Genomic DNA, 26578 nt, shown 5'->3' with positions numbered 1-26578 from the left:
GCATACATTATATTTGGTTGTGTGTAGGAATTCACTTTCAAATGTCAGTTATGTATAAGCAGACTTAAGCTAAGATAGCATAGTTAAATTCAGAGTTGCACACAAGCATGTGACACTTGTTTCTTGAAACTGAATCAGGGCTCTGATGTGCAAAGAAAGGTATCCCCAATTCTAAGGGACACTTCCTGTACTCCTAGGCTATGTTTGACGTGTGGGAGATTTGTGTGATGTCCAAAACTGGCTACATTGCCAGGCATGGTGGAGAAACCAACAGACCACTGAACTAGTTTGCTTGGAGCATAGCATTCCCTTATATTATGCATACACTGAAATTCAATAGCACAAAATGTGGCTTTCTTTTTTTCTTAAAAAAATAATAATCACCAAGTGACCAGGACAGCTCCTTGCCTTTTCTTCCGACTAGCAAAATCAGAATACAGTGGTACCTCGGGTTACACACACTTCAGGTTACAGACGCTTCAGGTTACAGACTCCGCTAACCGAGAAATAGTGCTTCAGGTTAAGAACTTTGCTTCAGGATCAGAACAGAAATCGTGCTCCGGCGGTGCAGTGGCAGCAGGCGGCCCCATTAGCTAAAGTGGTGCTTCAGGTTAAGAACGGACCTCCGGAACGAATTAAGTACTTAATCCGAGGTACCACTGTATATTGTGCAAAGTTTAGGGGCTGCAGAATTTGGATTGCTTATGTGCAGACTAAGCATGTGCATGTTCAGTATTAAAATACTGGCTACTACTAGAGCTAACATCCCTCATGTTAGTCATTGTGTGGAACAGCTACAAAGTTGAAGACTTCCGTTTGGCAACTGTAATACTGCCTCAGCAGCATGGAGCATGCACAAACCCAGCAATCTCTTCCCACTATTTTGGAATATGCTGTTTTCTTCCATGATTTCTCAGTCCACTGAGGTATGTACGTTCCAGGTGACCTGTGATTCTAGAATTCCATAGCTTTTGGCACACTTCCAGTTTGTTCCAGTGATTTCACAGTAGAATGGGCTGAAACACAAATGTGTTCAGATGATAGAAGACGCACTGCACATAAAAGCTTCACCTGCATTATTGCTTGCTAGCTGAAACCTTCTTGGTGTGGTATTTGGGTGCTCTCGGTATAGAATCCCAGGACCCAGGTTGGATGAAAAATATTGGGGTGGTTGTTTTTTTAAATGCTGTGTGTATAGGAGAGCATCCTAAGCAAATATTTCAACATATGCCATGAAGCAGGCACTGCAAAAGAAATGGGATGGCAAGGAAAGAAGCATTCCCACTGGGAAGCAGGAATGTTTGCACAGATGAATGTCTGGAAGAGCGTGATATTGAATTCTACCCAATGTGTCTTGTGTCTTCGTGGTTTCAGTGCGGTCTACAGCAGCATTGGCCAGCAGGTAAATTAGGAACCACTGGTAGATCTATGTGATTTTCAGTAGCCTGGCAAAGATTTCTGATTCCCAAATAGCAACAATATTTCCTCCTCACCCCCATCAGTTTAACTGGGGTAAACGGAGAACTTTGCAGTTAACTATGAGTGACGTTTGGGTTAAACAAGTGTGGGAGGTTGTTTCAGTTCTGTTCCAATACTAGAACCTCTTCAGCTCTTGATGTCCAGAAATTGTCCTGTCTGATCAAAGCTGCAACCCCATAGCAATCTTACTGAAAACAATGGCGCTTGCTTCTGAATAGACATATACATGTGCAGATATGTATCCTTCTGCCAGCCCAAGCTTCATGAATTCCGGAAGCTTAAACGCATCCAATCCTATATCACTGCTCTATACTTTCAGCAACTTTACGGTGGCAAAGTAAATTTGACATGTGAACTAAAGGCACTTGCAAGACCACTTCCAATGAAAAGAATTATAGACACTAGAAATTAACTGTCATCTGCAGATATATACACTTCAGTTGCAGGCCTGGTCCACATATAGTTTATTGATGTAATAAAACAATACAGTTAGTGTTAGATCCAACCACGTAAGAGGGGGGGAAAAGAAATGGAGGAGGGATAATTATTATACAGCACAAAGAAGGAAACGAAGATGTTTTGTGACATATTACCTAAATAAAAAGGTTCCTAAAATATATTCAGCATTACTGAAATCTATGGTTAACAAAAATAAACAAATGGATGTTAATAGCAACAAGGTGCATTAAAAACCAAAACATCAATTATTACCAAGCAACTGAATGATGAAACTAGGCAACTCTGCTTACAAGGCAGGGATGCTTTACGATTTGCTTGAAAGATTACCTCTACCAAACAGAGTCATTGGAACATTAAAATTCAATTATTAGGTACACAATATTAGCATGAACTTTTAGAGCTATAGGCGGGGGGGGGGACTGTTCTCCCTGCAGAGGTGGCAAAGCGACTACTTTAGAAACATTGTTTTTCAATTAAAAGATAATTCATCCACATACGTAACGTAAGAAGATCCCTACTGTAGTAGACCAAAGGTCCGGCCAGATGCATCGAGGAAGCCCAGAAATAGGGCGTGAAAACAACAACAGCCCTCCCCTGCAAACTGGCATTCAGAGGTCCACCGCCCCCCCAAACACAGATTACACTCCACTATTGTGGCAGGCAGCCACCAATAGGCCTATCTTCCATGGGTAATCTTTTAAAAAGCCATATAAGCCAATGGCCGCCACCCCATTGTCGCAGTGAATTAATGCATTGCGTGAAGAAATGCCTTCTGTCCTGAAACAATCTTCACTGGGAAAGCCAGAGTTTAAATATTGCAAAAAGGAGCGGGGAATCTCCTATCTGCTTGCTCCACGACTAATCATAATTTTATAATCCTCTCCCTGGTCATCTCTTATGCAACTTAAAAATGCCCCAAATGTTGCTAGCCCCTCCAGATCGAACGCTCTCCCCCCCCCCCCCGAACCATACACGGACATTAAAACACAGCATTTAAGAACCCTCTTTTTCGAGTACAACGTGACAAAAAAATAGAATTACTCCAAAATTTCTACATGATTTCACAGGCAGTAAACATAAACAAGTGGAAGAGAAAAGAAATAAAAAAAAATGTTTTCTTTAAAAACTAGCTTTATAAATGCAGTATATATTGCATGAGGAACTGCTGGCATTTCATTTTTATTTTCTTAAGAAAATAGATTGTGCGATTGTGGCTACAAATGCACCGCTGCAAAGAAATGTTTCTCTTCTTTAAAAAAAGTAAAGTAAAAATTTATCTGAACATCAGAGCACACAATGCCTTCAACCACGTGAGAGAAGGCTTAGACAGTTTCACCACGGTGGTGATTCACTTGATAGAAATATTTTCAGTGACAAAAACGCTTGATCCAAAATAAAAAATAAATACTTTTTTAAAAGGTGCCTACTTCAAAGCTGCCATTGCAAGTGTGTTCTAAACATACTGGACTTTTGATTGTTTATGTACCAAAAAAATGCACCATTAGCCAAGTTACTGTTGTTACATAAAAGAACATTGTTGTTTTTAAAAGACTGTCCAAAGTAGAAAGGGGATCAGAACCAAACTAACTGAATTAGTGCAGTATTTGTAGCCAGGCTTCTAAAATCAGATATAGAAAATATAAATAGACTGCTTTTAGGTGGTGGGTCACCAGTGTCCAAGAAAACAGAACAGTTGCGTGTGGGGAAAGCTCAGTTGACTTGATCCAGGGCTTTGAGCAACTCTTCACCCTGTAGCAAGTTGCGGTTGCCTTGTATGGGTGCGTTTACTTCACAGTCATAGCTGGTAAGTTGCGGGAGTCCCTTCTCGTCAATGGACTGCCCTAGAAGTTTACTTGCTATATCTGCAAGGGAAAAGGAAGCATGTGTTAACTTGCACAAAACACATACATTATTCAGGGTTAACACTGGTTTGGCAAATCCGAAAGAATACAAGTTGCGTGAGGTCTGCTAGACTGCCCTGTGTGCATGCTGCAGTTTTCTGATTGGGGGGGAGCACTGAATGTGGGACCAGGACTCCTATTACAAAACACACAAAGAAAACAAGTTTCTAGCCATTATGGCTATGAAAATATATCCCAGAAAAAGGGTGTGGGCAGTGCCTCCTGAAATTGCAGTCTTTCCTGAGGAAAGACTGATGACTGAGTAAGACCTCAAATAGTCAGGGTCATGGGGCCCACCCCTATCCTAAAAAGATGCACATTTTACATAGATTGCAGAACCCAGCTATTCTAGGCCCAGAATCTGGCTGCAAGACTTAATTATTTTTAGGCAAAACACACCGGTGGGGAGTAGCTGCTTAGTCCTCCTCTCTCCTCCACAAACTATTTCTTCTATCTGACTCCAAATACCCACGTTCAGCCCATCCGCCCTCTCCTCACCGCCCTCCAGGTAGACACAAAACTAAGGCCCTCGTGTAACCGTTACACCAATAAGGGCTTGTTCTCTCACCCTGCTCCTTTTATGTTAGGAACACAGGAAGCTGTATTGTATGGAGTCAGGCCATTGGTCCATTGCTTAGGATTGTCTACACCAGGGGTCGGCAACGTGCGGCCCATGGGCCAGATGTGGCCCATGAAGACCATTTTACTGGCCCACGAGCTGCCCCCAAACTGAGCCGCCTGCTCGGCAAGTCCCCCGCGCGATGCACTAAACCAGCGAAGTGCGGCGACTCGCCAAGTGGTGCCGGAAATGGCGTCTGTGCACACGCAAATACCAGAAATTGCATCTGCGCATGTCCAAATGCTGGAAATCGCTTCTGTGCAAGTGCGATTTTCGGCATCTGGCCATGCACAGAAGCGATTTCCGGCGCTGCGGACATGCGCAGACGTGATTTCCGGCATCGCGCTTCGCCAGTCCGGCCCATGGACAATCTCTGTGGGAGTGATCCGGCCCATGGCTGGTAAACCTTGCCGACCCCCAGTCTACAGAGACCAGCAGAGTCTCTCCCAGCCCCACCTGGAGATGCCAGGGATGGAACATGAAACCTTCTGCATGCAGTGTGGATGCTCAGCCACTGACATGCGTTCTTTCTGTTGCTTCAGGTTTTGTCCAAATGTGTAGGGAGGAAATACAGAAGCCACGGTTCTTCCCTTCAAGGAGCAGATAAATTCTGTCCCTCCCAGACAGGGCTCTGGATCCTAAGGTTAATGGAAACTCCTTTTTTGGCTTCCCCATTCATTTCAGTATTATTAATTATTATTTTGGGGGGGGGGGTCACACATCTCTGAGTTAACAATGGGAGGAAAAGAGAGAGCACCTGACTTGGTCTTGCTCCATAAACAGCCACTGACCTGATGGTAGTAAAATGACCGTCTTCTCCGACACCTCATTCTGCCCATTAGATTTACATCCTTTTACGCGTTTCCAAGCCAGGGACACATTTCCCCCAGGACTACTTGACTGCGTCAGTAATGTGCCCTTAAAAAATGAACACACAAACACACAGAGAAAAGTCCAATTAATATAACCACAGAGATACCATACAGACATACTACTGAGTTAACCAGCTGCTGTGTAAAAATTGTCCTTTTTTAAAAAAACAGTATTTTGCAGGAAAAAATCTGAATATAAAAGTTTAGGAACAATAAACTGTGCAAAGGGACATCCTGTTTATTTTGATGAGGCTTCAACAGGGGCAGGTGAAGGCCGCCACACATACACACAACCTTGGAATAGTTGCTGCCAGATACACCACCTATAAAATTTCAGCCTGGTCTTTGACCGTTGTTTATCTCTGAGGCTCATGGCTACAATCCTATGCACAATGACTTAGGACTCTCTCCCATGTGAAATGCATAGGATCAGGCAGGCGGCGTACCCCAAACAAGACTTTTGGGCTAATGGTGTGAACAAAAAGTTCAAAAATGATAATTCTCTGGAATGTTGTAAAATGTTTGCCTTCAGCTATTCACTTGCACCCGCCCGTCTTCCCCACTTTAAAAATGAGATTAAATGGACTCCTTGGCCCAAGATTTTGTGCAGACTTGCTGGTAAATCGTAAGGGTTTGATGCTAGAATTTCTGAACTGTAGTAACTAAGGTGTGGGTTTGTCTATATAAATTCTGGTCACCCTAAGTGTATGGTTCAAGTGGCACAGCAAGCAAGTGTACCAGGCTACAAACATCAGCTCCAGGTAATGGACCAATGGGGAATGGAGAGGAGATAGTGCAAGCCCACGAAACCTTGTTCTGCCAAATCCGTTCCAGGGTCTTGAGGCAAGAGAACTCATGTTAAAAAGGAACGCCTTTGGTTCAGTGGTGCTGAATTGTTTTTAAATGGTGCTGATTGTTTTTAAATGTTCAAATAACTGTGCCATCACCTGATATGAAGGGCAGAACCATGACCACATGGCTACAACTTGATTTAAGTTACCACTGTAGAAAATTTAAGCTTTTTTTAAAAAAGCAACAACCTCATGGTTTTTTTTAAATAGGGAGGGACTGTATATTTAAAAACTTACAATGCCCACTGCTTGGAAAAGCAAGCCATCTTGTTCCATTTTCCGTTTCCTTTGAATATTATGCAGAGCTATTAACTTTGGATTAATTTCTTCATTTGCTGCAGCAGTTGATCTACTGAAAATAACAAGTTCAGAAGGTTAATTCCCACTCCCCTCCAGACAAATGTCCTGTGTTAAAACCAACTGCATGTGTGTCATGGCTTTAAAAGGGAAAAAAGTAAGTTCCACAATGCTTTCCTGCTTGTAAAAATGTGAGTTCCAAGGGGGTTGGATTCACAGAACACTGATGTGTGTGGTACAACACAAAGAAGAGTATTGAATAGCTACATACATCTAGGATCACATGGAGAGAAAATACAGTGTTCAGAGAGACCTGAAGACCATATTTCAGAGAGTAAGGACAGCCTTTAGGATATGCTCAAAGGTTTGGGGCAGGGTATGTGTACATGACCAGCAGTGGTCAGTCAACAACAGGATGGGGTACGAGGTCAACTGCACCTCAGTAAGACTGAAGCAACTTCCGAGACAGACTGATGCCAAGGAAGTGGTGCAATCAAAGGTTTGCACGTTCCCCCATGTAGAATATTCCCAATGCATATGAAATAATCAGGACATTGGGGGTGGAGGGGAGAAATAGTCTGGCAATGAAGACATCATACAAAGTTCCTGCTTTTCTGTTTTGGCTCTAACTTGCAACCAGTTTCAGGGTTCCTGTGTAGAAGTTTGGCACCTATGGAAGAGTCACTGAAACTTTGTCCAGGGTAGCATTACCAGCAGCAGTAAGTGGTGCCAGGAAGAGGAGCACACAGTCTTTTTCAAGCAAACCATACAAGTGCAAGTTTTAGTCATGATCAAAACTATCCAGGCAAAGACTGATAACCTGAAGCCTAAACCTGGAATTGTGTTATAGGACAGTATTTGGCTGAAACCTAAATCTTCTTGGTAGAAGAATCAATAGGTATCAAGTCAACTGTGATAAAAGTACACAACTCCCTGCAGCAATACAGGAACCTTTTTTGCCCAGTGTGGGACTCCAACCCACGAACCAGAGATTAAGAGTGTCCTGCTCTACCGACTGAGCTATGTGACTGGTTTTAAGATCAAGTGGGCAACATATATTTTTTTAAAAAACAAACAAACTACCTTTTACCCAGCGTGACTGTTAACAAGTTTGGCACTCCTGGACTCGGCTTCTCTTTCTGCTCTGTCGTGCCTTTTCCTTCTCTGACTGGAGACGCCGTTCGACTGAGATTCTCGGCATAGGGTGATGCTGGGGCACTGTTGGCTTCTATGACGATGTGAACAGGAGCTATCAGTGTCGTCGATTCATCCTCATGTTTGACCGTCGCAGGTAGTATCTTGTCTGCGGCAGGCTGAAATCCCGTGGCGGTGCCCACTTTGGAAGGAGGGCTTGCCGAATTGCTCTCCAGCGGAGAAAGCTGGTCAAAGGAACGCAGCTGGAAGTCATCGTCCATGGGTATGTAGGGCGCTAACATTTCCAGGTCTAAATCAGTTTCCTGAAATGTCAGCACAAGAAAGTGTAATTGCATCTTTTGACAGGGAAGTCAAGACTGCAGTGATGGTCGATCCAGCTTTAGGGCTCCCATCTACCAAAAATTGCTGCTTTCCAAACCTCATGTCATTTCCAAATGTGGGAGCCCCATTTAAATGAACAGACACAGTGAGCAACACGGCTATGTACACAATTCTTGTGTTTTATCCCTCATCCCAGGTTGAACTGAGCATTCCAGCTTCCAGGTCACACAAGTTCTATCAAAAACATTGCCGGTTAACACTCACACTATTAGTAAACATCTATAAAAACTGAATGTGGCCACAACGGAGGCCTAAAAAGTGAGTGTTTCCTCCAACGTGCTTACCTGCATAGAATATGGGTTTTTAGACTCTGGGTCTATTGCAAATAGCTTTTCCACCAGCTCCAACTTGAACTCGCTGTCTATCTCGCTGTCCACATTGAAGCAATAGTCATTAGGAGGACTACTGGGCTGTAAAGACAATCCACACTTCTATTCAACAAACTGTGCATTTCCCTCACCCAATTTTAAAAGTGGTCCATGTTCAAAGATTTCCCCACAATGCAAAGCATTAGAGCTTCCGTAATCAGGATGCTGCAAGATTCCAGGACCACGCAGCCCGTGGCTGTTGCAGCTCACACATATTTAATGTCATAAATATATCCCCGAATTCAAGGGACACCCCCCCTCACCCTCACTAAAAATCACCTTTCTAAAATCTCCTCCTCAATCTAGTAATCCTTTCCTTTGCTCATCAGTAAAGAAGGGTTGCAAGTTGTCAGATGGCAGAATTCTGTACAGCTCAAAAGGCTTGGCTTAAACCGCCATCTGTTATGAGTCAAATGAAGCAGGAGGAGCTGTTCTGCAAGATTCAATCCTCAGCATTTCAAGGTAGGGCTGAGTAAGAGACCTGTCTGAAATCCTGGGAATGCAGCTACCATTCAAGAGTAGACAATACTGATCTAGATGGACCAACATAAATCAGCCTTCTGTGATCGTAAAGGAGCTTGATTTGTCTAGCTCTCCTGTTGCATTATTTCGTGCTGGATCACGTTTTGCTGACTGGATTGTTTTAAGGTGATAGTGAAATGTATGCTGCCCCCAAGATTCTTGGAAGAAGGGCGGGATACAAAGCTGACAAATTTGACATTGAAAATAGATATTTTATTTACAGGTCGGGCAACAGAGATTCAGTTAAAAATTACAGATCTGCAGCAGATTATCAGATGACTAACCTCAGGTGGGCTTTGGCTGGGGCTTCCATCAGAAGGAGTATCTGGTTTTTCTTGCATCCGACGGATGGAGAAAGCAAGATCCAAGGGCTCTGTGCTGGGCTCCAGCTTGGACACCACCTCTCTATTGAGTGCTGGGTCCGCATTGCTACGGAGCGGCTTTGTAGCTTCGGAAGCAGGCAGAGGGGAAATAGCCAAATTTATACTCTGCAATTTCTCACTGGATGAGGGGAGCATTACATCGTTATACAAGGGAACGTCATCAAACTGCTGCTCATCAGACTCTACAAAAATTAAAGAAAAGTCATCACCCTAAGTGTTGCGTCGCACCTTAAAGGGCCTCATTAAAAATCCAGCACATATTACACTTGCGACACCCTGAGGGCACCCGGCAAAACATGTCACTTGCTTTTAATGTACTTCATAGGCAACTCTGCCCGTCAGAAGGCTGCCTGAATTAAACACCCACCCACCATCATTGCTGAAATCCAACGCTATTATGGTGTCTCCAGCTGCAGGAGCAAGGTAGGTTAACGCATCTGGCTCCTTCTTAAGCTTCTCATAGAGGCTGTTGCTGTCTTCCAGTTCAGTCTTGTCCAGTATTTTGATCATCCCCATCTCAGGGGAATCCACTGGTTTCAACATGCACTCGGTTTGCTGGAGTGAAAAAATCAAATCGCCCTGAACAATGCCACTGCAGAAGAGAAGAGGAGGAATGTTAGAGAGCACCTTGTAGCCTTTGCTTCCCTAAGTTTATCACATTAGTGGCTTCCAACACTTTCTATCTCTTTCCTGCCACAGGACCCCTGCTCGTTGGAGAGTATTTTACGGTGTTAACTCAGTCCATATGGTGAACTGACCACACCTACCTATAGAACACATCAAACTCTTCCCCCTATGGCTGCACATTGCAGGGAAAGATTGCTAGTAGCGGGCAAGCTGCTTTTCCAGGAAACTGATCTCCTGCTACTCATCTCCTCATTGAGGAACCCAGAACAATACTCTACAACCACTGCAACACTTACTTGGGAATTAGCCTGAACTCAGTGGTTAGCAAACTCGTAAGACTGGGTTGGACATGTTCATTAGTAGCCTGGCAAGAGGCTTTCCGGATTAGTGCAATATGAGAACAAATCTGAAGGATGCAGACAAAATAGAGATTAGTATGCAAAGTGTAACATCTCAGGCCACATTGATTTATCCAAGATATGTTCTCTTGATGGAAGCCGTAACACTGTAGTCATCTACACAGTTGATAAGCTGTTTCTCCCTATATATTTTGTTTTATATATTTAAGCATTATAAGATAGGAAGATATTTGTAGTCTACAACCTTTAAGGTAGAACATAAGAGTTCTATAGAACCTTTTTAAAAAACAAAAACAACTTTCTACTTGTTTGGAAAAGCCCTAATGAAGAGGCAAATATGGTATGACAGATATCTGTTTCTGTTAATGAATATAGATGCATCCTTCTATAGATTGTTCTTTTGGTGCACTATATACTAAGAGCATGCACTATGAGGTCTCACCACAGGCGCAGTGGTTGTTCACAGAACATTGCCCTCCATGGCTCAACTGAGCATCATTTACCCTTCCCCGCCCCCAACACATGCACGCAATACATATGCACATGGGTGTTAACATACACAATGGTGTAAGGCATTAATAGGTACTGGTGGGTCCATTAAGTGTTCCATTTCTGAATGCTGCACAGTACTTGAGTTCCAGAGAATGATTAAATTGCAAGGCAGATAGAGGGTGCAGGTGGCATGTGCACACATTTAACCCAGGCATGTTCCCTGCAATGGCAGTTCCGCTATTTGTATTAATGGGGTTAATGCCCTGTGGGAGTCTGCATGATGGACTGGACTGCACACACACAAGCAGACTAGGATGCATTTACAGATACAGGTGTCTACTGGTGTTTTTCATTTTTAATATATATGCAGCACAATTCAGGCACAATCCAAGCTATAAAAATGTATGTACGTTGGGTGAATATCACACGTGTGTGTGTGTGTGTGTGTGTGTGTACACACACGCTTTAACTGCCCCCAATACAGAATGAGGCAATCCATAGGAATAAAGAAGCTATGGTACAACTCAAGATGTTACCATTTTTTAGTTAGCCTTGTTAGCAATTTCCTTGGGCATCTCTGACAGCATAATATGAAAATGGGCAAACACACATACAAACTGGGTTATATGAATTATGTATTCACACGGCAGGTTTTCATAGCTTCCCTTAAAATGGAAGGAGATATATTTTGCTGGCAAAGGCAACAGTATTGCATGAGAGAGAGAGAGAGAGAGAGAGAGAGAGAGAGAGAGAGAAAATAAATACCATGAACTACATAGATGATAGGTAGGTAGGTAGGTTGATAGATAGCCAGGCTGTTTAGGCATACTGATGTCACTAGACTGATCTTTGGCATCGAAAAACACCCACCCCTAAATACCCACAGGTAACACAGAAAGCTCACCTCAAGACATAATTCACACACACTATACACTGTGGCTGAGAATTCTTATTGTTGTATATGACGGTTGCTTGAGTCTCGACCCAAACATAGCCCCCATGTTTGGCAAGCATTCTGTACTGCCCGGTGGTCACCTGTCCTTTAGCGAACACTGGAAGCAGAAAGACACACATTATTTACATTTGCTTTTTGCTTTTTCCTGTAAGACCTATTGCTTTTTCCTGTAAGAATTTGCTTTTTCCTGTAAGAGCTATTGCAGTCGTTAAGAGTCGTCAACAGGCTCATCACAGCTATCTGCCAATCACCCATTCCCACCACCCTTCTGAGTAATACCCCTCCCCACCTTCTCACTATATAGAGGGATCTGGCAACTTCTGTTTCAGTGTATCTGAAGAAGTGTGCATGCACACGAAAGCTCATACCAAGAACTAACTTAGTTGGTCTTTAAGGTGCTACTAGAAGGAAAAAAAATTTTTTGTTTTGACTATGGCAGACCAACACGGCTACCTTTCTGTAACTGGAATTATTTACATTGTTAGGCAATGTCTAAAATGGTTAACAGTGAAACAATCCATAGCCTTTAGAATGTTGCTGGCACTATGGCGCATGATAGCTGGAAGTAAGCAACAGAGAGTGTACTTCAGCCTGCAACTATCTCATTTCTTAAACCACACCCCCCTCACTTACTGTCATGATGTGTTTTGGTCAGATGATCAGAGTCCAGGGCATGATAATATTCATATATGGAGCGACCCAGGAGCTCATCGGGGTTGTATCCCATCAGTTCCGTAATCCTTGAAACAAAAGGGGGAAAGGATGTTAATTCAGTAATATTTCTACATATTGCAGGGCAGATAAAACTTTATTTAAGGTCAGGTATTTTGTTTTTTAACAAGGGCAGGTGACTTCAAGGAAAACCACAGCCAGTCTGCGAGCTACTGAAACAAACACAAACTACTTGCTTAGCTACATTAGCAAATAAGTGGCTTGTGGCTTTTTGAAACAGCCATATGAATTAATGTCACTTCCCATATTAAATTAGGACTCAGCTCGACTGGTAAAGAAAATGTGATTTATATGTGTTGTATGTGCGATATAACATTGTGCCACCAGATGGCGACGTGGAGTCCTGTTTTTCTCTACCTGTTTTCCCTCTTTAAATTTACAATGCTTTAAACCAGGGGTAGGCAACCTAAGGCCCAGGGGCCGGATGTGGCCCAATCGCCTTCTAAATCCAGCCTGCGGACAGTCTGGGAATCAGTGTGTTTTTACCTGAGTAGAATGTGTCCTTTTATTTAAAATGCATCTCTGGGTTATTTGTGAGGCCTGCTGGGTGTTTTTACATGATTAGAATGCGTGCTTTTATTTAAAATGCATCTCTGGGTTATTTGTGGGGCATAGGAATTCGTTTATTTATTTATTTTCAAAATATAGTCCAGCCCCACCACATGGTCTGAGGGACGGTGGAAAGGCCCATGGCTGAAAAAGGTAGCTGACCCCTGCTTTAAACCGAAACGCTTCTTTGATGTGTCTAGATCCAGCCTGTGTGTTCCCTGTAAATAACTCATTTTTCAAAAAATGGGGAAGTCGCTTCCCTAAGCTAACCAAGACACTGATAACAAAGGCCCTCCAAGATTCTCATCATGCCCTTTTCAGGCTGTATCCAACTAAATTGTTGCTTGTGCAAAATGACTTCTGCAAGTGCAACTTCCCTGCCCTCTGCTCCCCCTACCCAAATAATATGTTGAGGGTGGGGAGTGTCCCTTCAACCTTCCAGAGCAAATTTTGGGGCAAGTGACACATGGAGAAGCAATCTTCCACTGAAGTCATTCCTGGTATGCCCCACAGAGAAACTTACGGTCTTCAAATAAAAACATCTTGAAGGTCCCAGGCCACAGAGAAGTTAGGCTGGCCTCAACTAGAGCCAGGGCTTTTTCGGCTGTGGCTCCGACCTGGTGGAACGCTCTGTCACAAGAGACTAGGGCCCTGCGGGACTTGACATCTTTCCGCAGGGCCTGCAAGACAGAGCTGTTCCGCCAGGCCTTTGGCCAGGGCACAGCCTGACTCCCTCCTTCGGCAATCTTCGCGGAGCTCTGGCCCAATGGTGGCCAGTGGCTTGAATTTAATTAATTTTATAATGAATGATTTTAGAGTGTTGTTTGTGTTGTACTTTTGTATTGTTTTATTGTTGTTAGCCGCCCTGAGCCCGACTTCGGCTGGGGAGGGCGGGATATAAATAAAATTTATTATTATTATTATTTATTATTCCGCAAATGCAATGATACAGTCAATACATAGGTATCGCTCCCTACATTTTGCTTTTTATCATAGCAGATATATGCCTCCGTATCACAACTAGCAGTAATTTAACACAGAAGGCAGCTGCTTCAGGTCTCTGAATTCAAGTACAACATTTAAGTCCAATTCATGCCACCAATTTCAGCTTGCCACAAGTTCCAATAATAACTGCCATCGCCGTGCATCATATTCTGACTCTTAGTGAGTGTTTTGTTTCTTTGAGTTTTAGATAAGATGCATCCAGGGCATAAAATCATGGGATGAAAATGTTTTACATAAAGGTGTAACAGAAACTACATAAAATGCCCTTGGTGTTCACGGTGAGAATCACTTCTGCTCCAAGTTGAATGTTTATAAGTGCCATGTTTTAGTTACTGGCTAGCATAACGTATTTAATTCTTTTGGCCACTGGGTGGCAATGTAGTGTGTTCTTGCCTCAGTAAGTTTTTTAAAAAAACACCACCTTCATTTTGGTTACAATCTTATGAAAAGGGCAAGCATAACTTAAAATGGAACATACATCACGTAATTTATCTGGAAAGCATTTTGCATCATCAGTTTTCAGTTTCTGGAGTTGCAAAACTTAAAGGTGCACCCAAGGACCTACCTGTTTAACTCTTGCCAAAAAAAGTGTCAAGGAAACAGACAAGGGTAGTAACAACACGCAGATCCACCTACCACCATTCACACGAAAAGCCAGGCACCACTTACTTTCACTCAGAGCTTTTACCTTTCATCACAGTATGAAAATTTCATGTCAAGGCAGTGGCGGCTGAGGAACGTCTTGCTGTCCAAGGGGACTTCAATATTTGATGGATGGGGGATGGGTTCACAGATTAACACCAAACATGTCATGGGGGGCTTTTTATATCCACACACTGTCTGGTTGTTGCAATTGTCATAGACGCGAATGTGCCCTGTGCAATGAAGTACCTGGGTGTTGGGGTGAAAAGGAGAGCTCTGTTACCATATAGCAAAACAACAACAAACCTATGATTACGTGAAACATACTCAATAAACACACAAGACGTAACCGGCTGTACTTTTGAATAAATAAGGTATACTACAATTTGATACAATGAACAGTATACCTTATTTATTCAAAAGTACAACCAGTTACATCTCGTGTGTTTCTTGGTTACCATATAGCACAAAGTAACAGAGGGAATCAAACAACAAAAGTTGAAAGGGGTATTGTATGACAAGGAGCCTCACCATTCGGCAACTGAACTTTAGCTACCAACTCTAATTACCTGAGGAACATCAAAAGGCAGCAAGCTTATGTATCTAATTTGCAGCAAAAACCATTGCTAATTCGAGCATTACTTTGATGCTCCTCAAAGGCTCACCGACTGCAAACAACATTGGGTTCAATGGCTGGTGGGATTGCTAAAGTCTTTCCCCCCCAGATTCCTTCCTCCTCTAATTTTTTTTTTTTGCCAAGCGCGTACAGCTAAACATGTACACATGTGTGTAAGCTGCGGATCTACTGTAAATCTTGACACCAGCCATTCTAACGTCAAAGTCTGTTGCTTTGAGAGCACATGTATGATTACCTTCCATGTGGCAGACTTTATATTGACAGTTCTTCCTCGGCTGGTCAATGTACACTTCATTCTGAGGAAAAAGCTGCGCTCCGTGTTATGTTCCTTCCCCTTTTTCACAGGACCTAATGCAAGAGTGTTAAATATCAGTATTATACACTACTTCATGCAATACTGAATCCAGAAGGCAACAACTGAAATACAGACGTAATGCAGCAAAAATACTTTTACGGTTTCTTTTCCAGCAGAATTTAAAGCACTTTGGAGGGTTTTGGAGGGTGTCTAATGCTGTAGAAACTGCTGGAGTTGAGAACATGGCAACTATGTGAGTTTCAGAAAATGCGGCAATTAATACAGAAGTAGTCAATATTGTGGGAGACAGGTGCTCAGTGTAGATGAAAATTTAAAAGGCCTAGAGGACAACAACTCAGAAGTGGGTGGATTAACAGAATAGTATCAAGGTTGTTTTAGAATGCCTCTCCCCTCTTTTAATTAAAGGCAAACAAACAAATCCCCAGGCAGGTCAAACCAGATTTAGTTTATCTTCAAGAGGTACTTAAATGTACTTCTCAAGCACATGCAGAAAACAGATCCTATCATTAAGATAGATGAACTGTTTTGCAGGTGAGAAAGCCAGTACAGGGTACTGATATTTGCTCAGAGCTTTTCATGGCATGAAGCGACAGATAAGTACACTTGCAATGAGGCACACAAATTAGTTTGTGCAAGTAACTGCAGCAACAATATCCTGCTTAAGTTGTAATCCCACTGTTCCAAGTAAAAATTCCCTGTAGTAAGCTATGGCGCTTTATGTCAAAAGGCACAATTTATCCCTCGTCGTGCTGATGTAACCGTGGTTGCTCCACATCCAAAACTTTTCACTTGACGAAACAGTGGCACTCGAGGGTCAAAAGACCAAGTGTTGCTAAGTATTTTGCATCTTCAGTACTGGTTCAAATTATCTCCTGCCTGAAGATCACATATGTGTGTGGGGCCACAGGCCCATAGATTTGATTCATATAAACTCCTCAATCTATCAGTGGCATGGGAAGGGTTGGGTCTATGAGTGTATAGCATTACTCATTTTACAACTGGCTGGCTCCCCAGGCCCTCAAAAGGGAGGATTTTGCACAAGTACAGCCCAGGCATGTCTAGATCTATGTGAGGGTTGCTCAAGTCACACATTGCCATATGTGCAAAGGAAGCAGGGGCTCTGGACCCACAAAGAGGATCCTTGGCTGGGCAAATGCGTTAACTGAATCACAATTTCTAATCAATATATTAAAATCTGTGTTTTATTTGTGTAACTCCCACCTTTTAGGGCTCAAACCCTTGCAAGAAGCTTACAACCGTCAGAAAAGTACAACATAACAAACTATGCAGTGCAAAAACTTTTCATAACTTTTGAAAAGCAACCTTGGGTGTTTCAGACTTAAATTTAGGTATCCTGGGTTAGGCTATTCCTTAAATCAATCAAGCATAATTAGTAGCAAGCAATCAGATGAGGCATGTGACCTGAAGTTAAAAGTTTGAACGTCTATGTTTTACCATTCCGGTGGGTGAGCATTTCTCTCAGCTCTTCCTGGTCACACGGATGAGTGAAATCAAACACACTGTGTCCGGTCAACTCGAACTGCAAAAGAAAAAGTTCAGTCTAGTAGTGTGTTTTCCATAGACAAAACACTGGACCCAACCCAGGTTCAGTACTTTTAAGTTAATGGGATTATGGCTGTATTGTAGGAAAATATTTTATTTCAGCTAAAGCGATGGGAGGAGATGCTGGTTTCCTACCTGTGTGAGCCCCATACACTTGTTCACATTTTCAGACATGTAGATCATGTCTCCATCCTCTGAGAGAACCATGACAAATCCATCAAGAGCTTTTAAGTAAAAGCAATTCAGCTGAGTCTCCATTTCAGCTTCTGCCTCCAGGTCACCTAGACATTAAGACATCTACACATTAGATTTCAGACACCTAGGCATTAGACAAATTTGGTCAGTCACCAATGTTCATATTTCCTGTTTGATTCCACCAGCACTCATTCATATCATCGCTAAAATACACCAGTCATAAAGGTGGAAAGTTGGTGCTAATCAAAGATGAAAGTTGAAGAACCTACATAAAAGCTCAAGATTTTCTTTATGAAGGCTTCTTGTAGCCTGAAGGCTCATAAGGGACATTATACATTATAAAGTCAAAATTTTAGGACACTAAAACCTTGACTGACTTTGAACATACAATATTGATACTAAGGATGTGACTGCAAGAGTACACTATCAACTAATTAAATCTGATATGGGAAACCTACAGGGTCTAAAGGAATGTTGGGAGAAGGCTACTGGTTACCAATCTGAGGATAATGCCTGGTCAAAGATTTGGGAGACGAAGCCAGTGCATTCAATTTCCCAGATCCCTAGATCTGAATCTCTTACTCTGATTGTTGTTTAACTGTTTTAACTGTTTTGCTGTTTTAAATAGCTTGCTCACTGTATATTTAATTATGGGTGCTTTAATTTACTTGTTTTACTATGTATTTTAATTACAGGTAGCTCTATTTTTTGTAATTGATTTAAATTATTATTATTTTGCTTCTTGGCTTTTATACCTGAGACGGGTAGGGTATAAATAATAAATTTGTTTGTTTGTGAATACCTCTATATTTCTTCTTGAAATGAAAGGCAGTTGTTTATAACAACAACAACAACAACAACAACTTATTATATTTATTTATTAGAATTAATTGCTGCTGCTGCTGCTGCTGCTGCTGCTGCTACTACTACTACTACTATTATTATTATTATTATTATTATTATTATTATTATTATTATTATTATTATTATTATATTCCTCAACACTCCAGTATCTGAGATATTCATCACTATAGCAAAACTAATAAAAGTTTGTGAAGTAAAACAGGAGAACCAGTTTAATGAAAAAATGAAGAATACTTGATTTTGTATGTTAGAACAAGACATGGACTGATAATGATAGTACTACTATGGTGTCTGTTCCAATTTTAATGCGTACTTATGACCTATGCTACTCACATATCTTAACATCACAAATTTCTCAGGGAAAAGTCCTCACCCCATTAAGTACTTTCACAAGTGGATCAGATCACACACGTTTGGCTCTCTCAGGTAAATCAGGAACTTACAGTTTGTGCCATCCAAGCATAGAGCAAACTAGTTTCAGTAAGTTTAGAGCACCATGTGCCTTCAAACCATGCCCTGGGCCTTTTACTGTCTGTCTCCGCATAAACCAGGTATTAAAGGTTACGTAAAAGGTATATAAAATGGGCTTTTAAGAGATGGCAGAGGCAGCTGAGAAAATATTGTGGAAACAGTGGCAATTTAACCAAGCAGGGTATATATGCAAATAAACCTTGAAAAAGCTTGTGTTGCTGGCAATCTTTTAACAAAATATAGCAAGTCTGTTATATCTTCCAGAGCTCATCATTCTGTGGAAGTAACATTCTCTAGCAAAAGCAATGTCACAGGGGTTGAGGGTGAGAGGATGGCACACTTTGAGCTCCAACCACTGAAAACAAGATAGTTCTTGGGTTTTCCCCTCCAATTATTTCACGAAATGACCTTCCTGACCTGCAGGGGGTGGGGAGTGAAATTAAGCTGCTGGGAAATGATGCAATTTCAGATCATTGCAACACAAACACAAGAGTTAAAACTTCTGATTCACTGAATTGTTCCAAACCCTATTTTTCACTCCCTCCTACTTCATCTGTAAAATCTCACCTGCATCAAGCAGTTTTCTCATGCGCAGGTAGCTGATCGTTAGCCTCATAATTGAGGCTTTGTCGAGATGTGCGCTCACATGGTGGGGAAGAGGCAACTGGTGAGCCAGTTCATAGAACACCTCCGATTCCTTACTCCTCCGGCACCTGGCTGCATCTCTGGACTTCTCCTTTCTGCGTTCTGAACTAATCCTGCGGAAATGAAGTTAACCATGAGTATTTAAGACCATGTGTATTTGCCTTGTGTTTTCACTGAGGAATTACTGCCTCCAAGCAACTACCTGAAGACAGAGCCACCATACCACTCTCCTAGCCACCTGAAAAACGCCACGGGTTTTTAGTCTAGAAGGGAGAAAGAACCTCAACCACATAGGGACCCCTGACCATTAGGTCCAGTCGTGACTGACTCTGGGGTTGCGGCGCTCATCTCGCTTTATTGGCCGAGGGAGCCGGCATACAACTTCCGAGTCATGTGGCCAGCATGACTAAGCCGCTTCTGGCGAACCAGAGCAGCGCACAGAAATGCCATTTACCTTCCCGCCGGAGCGGTACCTATTTATCTACTTGCACTTTGACGTGCTTTCGAACTGCTAGGTTGGCAGGAGCAGGGACCGAGCAACGGGAGCTCACCCCGTCGTGGGGATTCAAACCGCCGACCTTCTGATCGGCAAGTCCTAGGCTTTGTGGTTTAACCCACAGCGCCACCCACGTCCCCTTTAATCTGACATTCAGTGCTAGAAGAGGCTCCATAGGTGGTTTACAACAGTGTTCTTCAGCCTTGAGCCCCCAGATGATGTTGCACTATAACTCCCATCCTCTTTGTCCATTGGCCAAGGTGGCTGGGGGTGGCAGGAGCTGCCCAAAGGTTGAAAAGCAGTGGTTTGCAAGCAGTTAACAATTCCTAGCAATTCCAATACAGAGTTACTGCGTTCAGTGAGAAATGATGAAGTTTCAGAACTATTTCGAGCGCTTAACCAAAAACAAATGCCAAAACAACAAAATAATAATCCCTGTTAAAATAATTAAAATTGTTTAGTCAGCCCGAAATAAGCTTTCGGCTATCTTTGCAAAAGCCTGCAAGGTGTGGGCGACTGGGACTTCCTTGGGAAGGAATCCCATCGTGAGGGTCCACCACTAGTAGACACTCTTGTCCTTTGCCAACACCAGCCATGCCTCTGAAGGCCACAGTACTAGAAACTCAAAAGCAAAGCAGTGCTAGCACACCTGCCATGGTCAAGCACATGGCTCTACCTGTCATACTGGCTCTATGTGTGGCACTGGTCCCACTGGAATAGCTCCACCAGAGTAGTGGGGAGGATAACCAGCAAGCCAGAGCAGCGGCTGCACAGAGATATGCAAAGCCTGAAAGACGTAGCAGTGTAGGAAAGATGAGCAGGAGGGTAGGCACCATCTTCATATCAGGTTTTTGAAAGGTTGAGCTATTTTTTTCCAGTTACTCTTTCTACCCAATATAGCTTGCATTTCACAGCAGCTCAGATCTTCCATGTAAGGCAATTCCTTTAAGCTATCCAGATGACTTACTCATGGAGAAACTGAGCAGCTATGCCTTTTGAACAGGAATGCCTTATAAGCCGCTTGGCATGCTTTCTCAGAGATCTCTCTTGGGGAGGGAAAGGGTCGTACAGTGGTACCTCAGGTTACATACGCTTCAGGTTACATACGCTTCACGTTACAGACTCCGCTAACGCAGAAATAGTACCTTGGGTTAAGAACTTTGCTTCAGGATGAGAACAGAAATCGTGCGGCGGCAGTGGGAGGCCCCATTAGCTAAAGTGGTGCTTCAGGTTAAGAACAGTTTCATGTTAAGAACGGACCTCCAGAGCGAATTAAGTACTTAACCCGAGGTACCACTGTACAGGGGACGCGGATGGCGCTGTGGGTTAATCCACAGAGCCTAGGACTTGTCGATCAGAAGGTCAGCGGTTTGAATCCCAGCGATGGGGTGAGCTCCCGTTGCTCGGTCCCTGCTCCTGCCAACCTAGCAGTTCAAAAGCACATCAAAGTGCAAGTAGATAAATAGGTACCGCTCAGGCAAGAAGGTAAACGGCGTTTCTGTGCACCACTCTGGTTCACAAGAAAGGCTTAGTCATGCTGGCCACATGATCCGGAAGCTGTACGCCAGCTCCCTCGGCCAATAAAGCGAGATGAGCGCCGCAACCCCAAAGTCGGCCACGACTGGACCTAATGGTCAGGGGTCCCCTTTACCTTTACCACTGTACAAGATACCCTGGAACTGCAGCATCGCTTCTGTAATACGAGCTCACCTTCCAATTCCCCCCACCCCATTTGTTTAAAGAAGAGAGAGAAAAGTCTATGCAAAATCATTATTTTCGGTAGTTTCACTTCTGTTACCACTTCGTCACGTGCACCCTTCTCTGCAGAATTTCTACTCTAAAAATTCTCTGTGTTGTGGCAATTACAAGGAAATTCACCAGCTGAGCCAAGAATTGTTCTAAAAATAAAATATACTGCAAGTGTTCGTTTTTGCTTTGCTTTGTTTTGCTGAAGGGTACGTCTCCTCAATTTTGTTAACTTTGAACTACTGTGCACACCTAGGGCTAATCCAAAATGTGACCGAGTGGCCACCATTTCACAACAAACTGTGATTTCCACCCCCCTGGAATTTTTCATACACACAATTATTAATACTACATTTACCGTATTTTTTGCACCATAACACTCACTTTTTTCCTCCTAGAAAGTGAGGGGAAATGTCTGTGCGTGTTATGGAGCGAATGCCGGCGGGTGGCGGGGGGGGGGGATCTGCTGCAGTCGTGAGCAGAGGATCCATGGTTCCCCTTCCTTCCCTCCACCATGGTTACAAAGCATGGATCCACATGGATCCTCAGGATTTTTGCACTGGGCTACTCCAAACTCACTGTCAGATCACATGTCTGTGGCCACAGCATGAACCACAAAAATCATATATCCACTATTTTGTTTAGAATATTTTTTTTCTTGTTTTCCTCCTCTAAAAACTATGTGCGTGTTATGGTCTGGTGCGTGTTATAGAGCGAAAAATACGGTATATCCCACTTCTCCTGGGAGGAGTTCACGGTGAGAAGCCCAAAGTCCCCCTGTGAGCTTCGTGGCTGAGTGGGAATTCAAACTCTGGTCTCCCAGATCCTAGTCTGACACTAAGCATTATATCAATATTGTTTAATATATAACCTTTAAAGAGTTCATTTTAATCTTAGCTACCTTGGGTAGCTTATGATGGAAAGGCAATGTACAGACGTAATAAAAGGCGATTGGAGAAATTCAAGGAAAACAGGTCTGCCCGCACCTATTAACCACAATGTGATGGTTCAATACGCTACTGATAAGGAGCAGGGGCTGTTGACTTCAGAAGGAGTTTTGACTGCAGCATTGAAAGGTTGGGCGAGATGAGAGGGAGGTTTGTGGGACTTTAGGGAGGATTGGCACAGCAGTGCCGTGAGGAATGATTTGGCAGCAAGAGGCAGTGAATTGTTGAGAAATGTCTAGGAGAGCTGCTATAAAGTGAACTATTTGGAAGGTGGAGGAAGAGCACAGAGGGTGATTTTAAGGGCTCAGTGTGCTGGGTTTTGTGAGAGGAGAATTGGAAGGGAGCTCCTGTGGCATTCAGACTAGCAGAGTGAAAGGTAAGATGGAAGACAGTGAAGAAAACAGAACAGCCAGCATAAAAGTGACTAATGGGGAGTTGAAAGGCAGTTTTCAAATGATGCTTGCAGCAAAGGTATTGTTTTGTGTTTGATGAAGGATGTAAGCTGCCTAAATGTCTCTTCTGAGACTCTCTCGGAAGATATGAATTATTGAAATAAATACATAAAATTAATAGCCAACTCTGGAGGTTTTCCAGGAGGCATTTATTAATTAATAGCCCTACAAATCTAGGTTCTCTGGGTGACAACATTACCAGTGTGGTAAACCTGAGAGATGAGATGGGTCTTTTGTCTGATCCTGCACAGCTTATGTTAATATAGTTCTTATCTTACAACAAGTGTGGGGGCTCTTCGGCTCTCCAGATATTGCTTAACTACAATACCCATTGGCCATGCTTGCTGGGGCTGATGGGAGCTGCAGTTCAGCAAACATGAGGAGGGCCCAATGTTCCCCCACATCTGCCTTATAAGGCTGTAAATATGATTCAATACTCTGAACACTCAAGTAATATTATAAAAAGAGCTACGTGGTTATTAATAAAACTATTCCTAAAATATCACATATTGCTACCTGAATTATGAGTAAGGTTGCCAGCAATCAATTGATTCAGTGTACCAAGGATGGATCCATCAATCATCTCAGGTGCACAACCCATCTGTTTCAATGATGAAGCCAGACCCACTAAAATGATCTAGTGCAGCAAGCACTTAAATTAATTTAGATGTGATTAACCGCCACTTCTATCAGATTGTGATGAAACACACACACATACACAATTCAGTCAAATGAAATATTTAACTTCAAAAGGCTACTAATAAGCCTATTCATAAAGCTATCACAACATTTAAGAGGCGGCAATTTCTCTTGCAGCTTCCAACAAGTGGTATTTCAGAAGCGCGCATGCGCACGCACACACACGACTGCTTTCCACAAGCCACCCAAATGGAACCCAGCAATCAGCATTTAAAAACTTCTGCCTTAAGTTCATGGTTCATTGCCATTTCCACTTTGTGTGTTTCTTCTTCTTGCATACTGGGACAAGAGAATTGTTGTAAGAGAAAGCTACATTCAAACAATGTAGCTGAGATCATAGAATCATAGAACTGTAGTGCTGGAAGGAACCCCGAGGGTCATCTATTCCAACCCCCTGACAAACAAGACATTCCACTGTGGCAAGTGCAACCTAGGTTTAAGGTGCTGCTTGGCATCTAGCTTATACCAGAGTTTCAAATACAGTCATACCTCGGGTTAAAGATGCTTCAGGTTGAGTGTTTTCAGGTTGCATTCTGCGGTGACCCGTAAGTAACGGAACGGTTTACTTCTGGGTTTCGCCGCTCGCGCAGACACTCAAAATGACGCCCCGCACATGTGCAGAAGCGGCGAATCGCAACCCGCGCATGCGGGTTGTGTTCTGCTCAGGATGCAAACGGGGCTCCGGAACAGATCCCATTCACATCCAGAGGTACCACTGTACTGGCAAGGAAGCCCATATAAAAAGCACCAGAAATGTTACTTGATGTTTCATGATAACAATATGGCTAGAGTGGTATCCCGCCCTCCGATAAGGGTCTGGAAGTTGCTTCATATATTATATGCCATTGGCACCTCTTGCAGCAACTGAATAAGCTGTGGCAATGTTGCAGAGGTGTGGGGCTGGCAGAAAAGTCCTTCTGCCAGTGACTAAACTGCTCTAACAGTAAGAATCGTCAACTGTGATTCGCAGAGATGCTCCAATCTGGGTTTGGAGGGGGAAAATAAAAAGCAAAGCTGCAAGACGAGGCGCAGCTGGGGTTTGGGAACACAGCACGTCAAAAGAGAGAAGGGTGGGAAGATAGGAAAGGCCTTTTTAAAGGCTAGCAGTTTAAAGAAATGGGAGAAAAAATGGCAGTGGGGAAGGAAATGAATTGGCAGAGAGAAGGAACAGTATCTTCTGGGTGGAAAGTTGAAGTTCATCGGGTTGTTTTAAATAGCCAAATACTTGCAGCCCTGATTCGTTTTGGATTCCTCAGAACTCGCTGCTGTGTCTGTTGGAAAGGGTTGGCCCACACCCTGTGGATGCTGCCAAGCCGCTCCCATCTCTCTTGGCAACATCTGCTTCTTCTGCCTTTGGCAACACCCGTCAGTCAATGTACCCTTCTTGAACACAGCTTACATTACTCTTTCCACATCGTGTTTTTAGACATAACTATTGACAGGCAGAAGCAGTCCTGTGTCACCAACACAATGCGGATGGCAGCTCCCCAAGTTACACAAAGAACTAGGTCAGCAGGATTTGTACAACTTCCTACTGCCTTGGAGTCCTGTCAAGGTAACTTGAAGCATATTTACCAGAGGAATGTTGTTTATCCACAGCACAAACTGAAGAGGGATTCATGATTTAGACAAGTATGATGCAGGCGATATAGTATAGATTTATGCTTTGTTCTATTTATAAGCTACCTTGGGGGTCCTTTCGTCACTGAAATCATGGGAGCATGGAGAATGGACTGAAACCATGCCAGGGCTGCGGAGCCTGTGGCCTCCAGATAGGGTAAAACTACAACTCCCATCATTCCTGTCCCCTGGCCATACTGAAAGTTGGACTTCAGTAAGATTTGTGGGGCCCCAGGCTCCCCAGCCCTGGAATAGACTGTTGCTAACTTTTTAATGATAGCTAGGTCTGTGCATATATCATGCTGTTTCTCCTTGCAAACAGGCATCCAGGGCCTTGCCCCCAACTGCCAGTATCTTACTCAACCACATTTAAGGCTTCCATAAGGAGAAAACATTGCATACAATGTTCAAGGCAACGTTCACAGTCATAAGGCTTGAAGACTCCTCTCTAACAGCTGCCATCACCACTAAAAGGCAAAAGCAGAATTTCTAAGGAAGCAAGAGCTCTGTGGCCACTTTCACATTTGGTGTTTTCTCTGCACTTCTGCAGAATTGTGGCATGCACACAGGGATCTGCCAATAATAAGTTATGATGAGTACAGGGTAGCACTCAAGATTTGTCAATGTTCTACCTGTGGTTTCATCTGTCTTGTTAAAAACAAAAGTCTTGTTTTTCTATTAGCTCTCAGCTCTAGGTTTCCTCTACTTTGCTCAGGGCTTTTTCAGACAATAATGCAAACCTTATACTTGAGACCATTCTCATCAACCAGCATGCATACTGTTTGGCACAGTGGTACCCAACTTGGTGCCCCCAAGATAATATTTGACTCTTAACTCCCAGCAGCCCCAGCCAACAGTGCCAATGGTCAAAGATGTAAGGAGTTGTAGTCCAACTACATCTGGAAGGCATCATATTTGCCATCTCTGATTTAGCCCAATGTTGCTAATGTACTATTAATAGTAATGTTAGTAGTAAAGAGAATTATCAATATATTGCATTTTATTTCAAGAAGAGCTACCAAGGCAGATGAGAGACAAAATCCAACAGCAAAATAGTAAGAATAAAGCCAATTATAAAACTACAGGTATCCATAATTAACACACACAATAAAACTACATTAAAACACCCAAAATTAAATATATAACAGGAAGAAATGCTAGTCTGAAGAGGCGCATCTTCAAGGGCGACCATACTGCCAATACCGATGGGGCCTCCCACATTTCAGCAGGCAGAGCATTCCACAGTACTGGCGGCACCAGAGAAAAAGCCCACCTCCAT

At 43.0% G+C, this 26578-nt stretch overlaps 1 protein-coding gene across 1 annotated transcript in view; it reads right to left on the bottom strand.

Annotated features, from left to right (window-relative positions):
- Positions 1–1926: 1926 nt before the first annotated feature.
- Positions 1927–26578, bottom strand: part of HIF1A (hypoxia inducible factor 1 subunit alpha) — a 40177-nt gene continuing 15525 nt past the window's right edge. Inside the window, exons 2-15 of the mRNA XM_053403545.1 lie at positions 19262–19452; positions 17300–17445; positions 17057–17141; positions 15521–15633; positions 14695–14897; positions 12354–12460; positions 11670–11817; positions 9659–9879; positions 9189–9469; positions 8299–8424; positions 7562–7935; positions 6419–6533; positions 5250–5376; positions 1927–3800 (exon numbers count right to left, since the gene is read on the bottom strand). Coding sequence (XP_053259520.1) covers positions 3649–3800; positions 5250–5376; positions 6419–6533; positions 7562–7935; positions 8299–8424; positions 9189–9469; positions 9659–9879; positions 11670–11817; positions 12354–12460; positions 14695–14897; positions 15521–15633; positions 17057–17141; positions 17300–17445; positions 19262–19452 — 2389 coding nt within the window. The 3' untranslated portion in view covers positions 1927–3648. The remainder of the gene's footprint in view (positions 3801–5249; positions 5377–6418; positions 6534–7561; positions 7936–8298; positions 8425–9188; positions 9470–9658; positions 9880–11669; positions 11818–12353; positions 12461–14694; positions 14898–15520; positions 15634–17056; positions 17142–17299; positions 17446–19261; positions 19453–26578) is intronic.

Source organism: Podarcis raffonei, chromosome 1 (assembly GCF_027172205.1).
Source record: "Podarcis raffonei isolate rPodRaf1 chromosome 1, rPodRaf1.pri, whole genome shotgun sequence".
Lineage (NCBI taxonomy): Eukaryota > Metazoa > Chordata > Lepidosauria > Squamata > Lacertidae > Podarcis > Podarcis raffonei.
The sequence above is the reverse complement of the archived record's forward strand: the minus strand, read 5'-3'. Positions and strand labels throughout refer to the sequence as shown.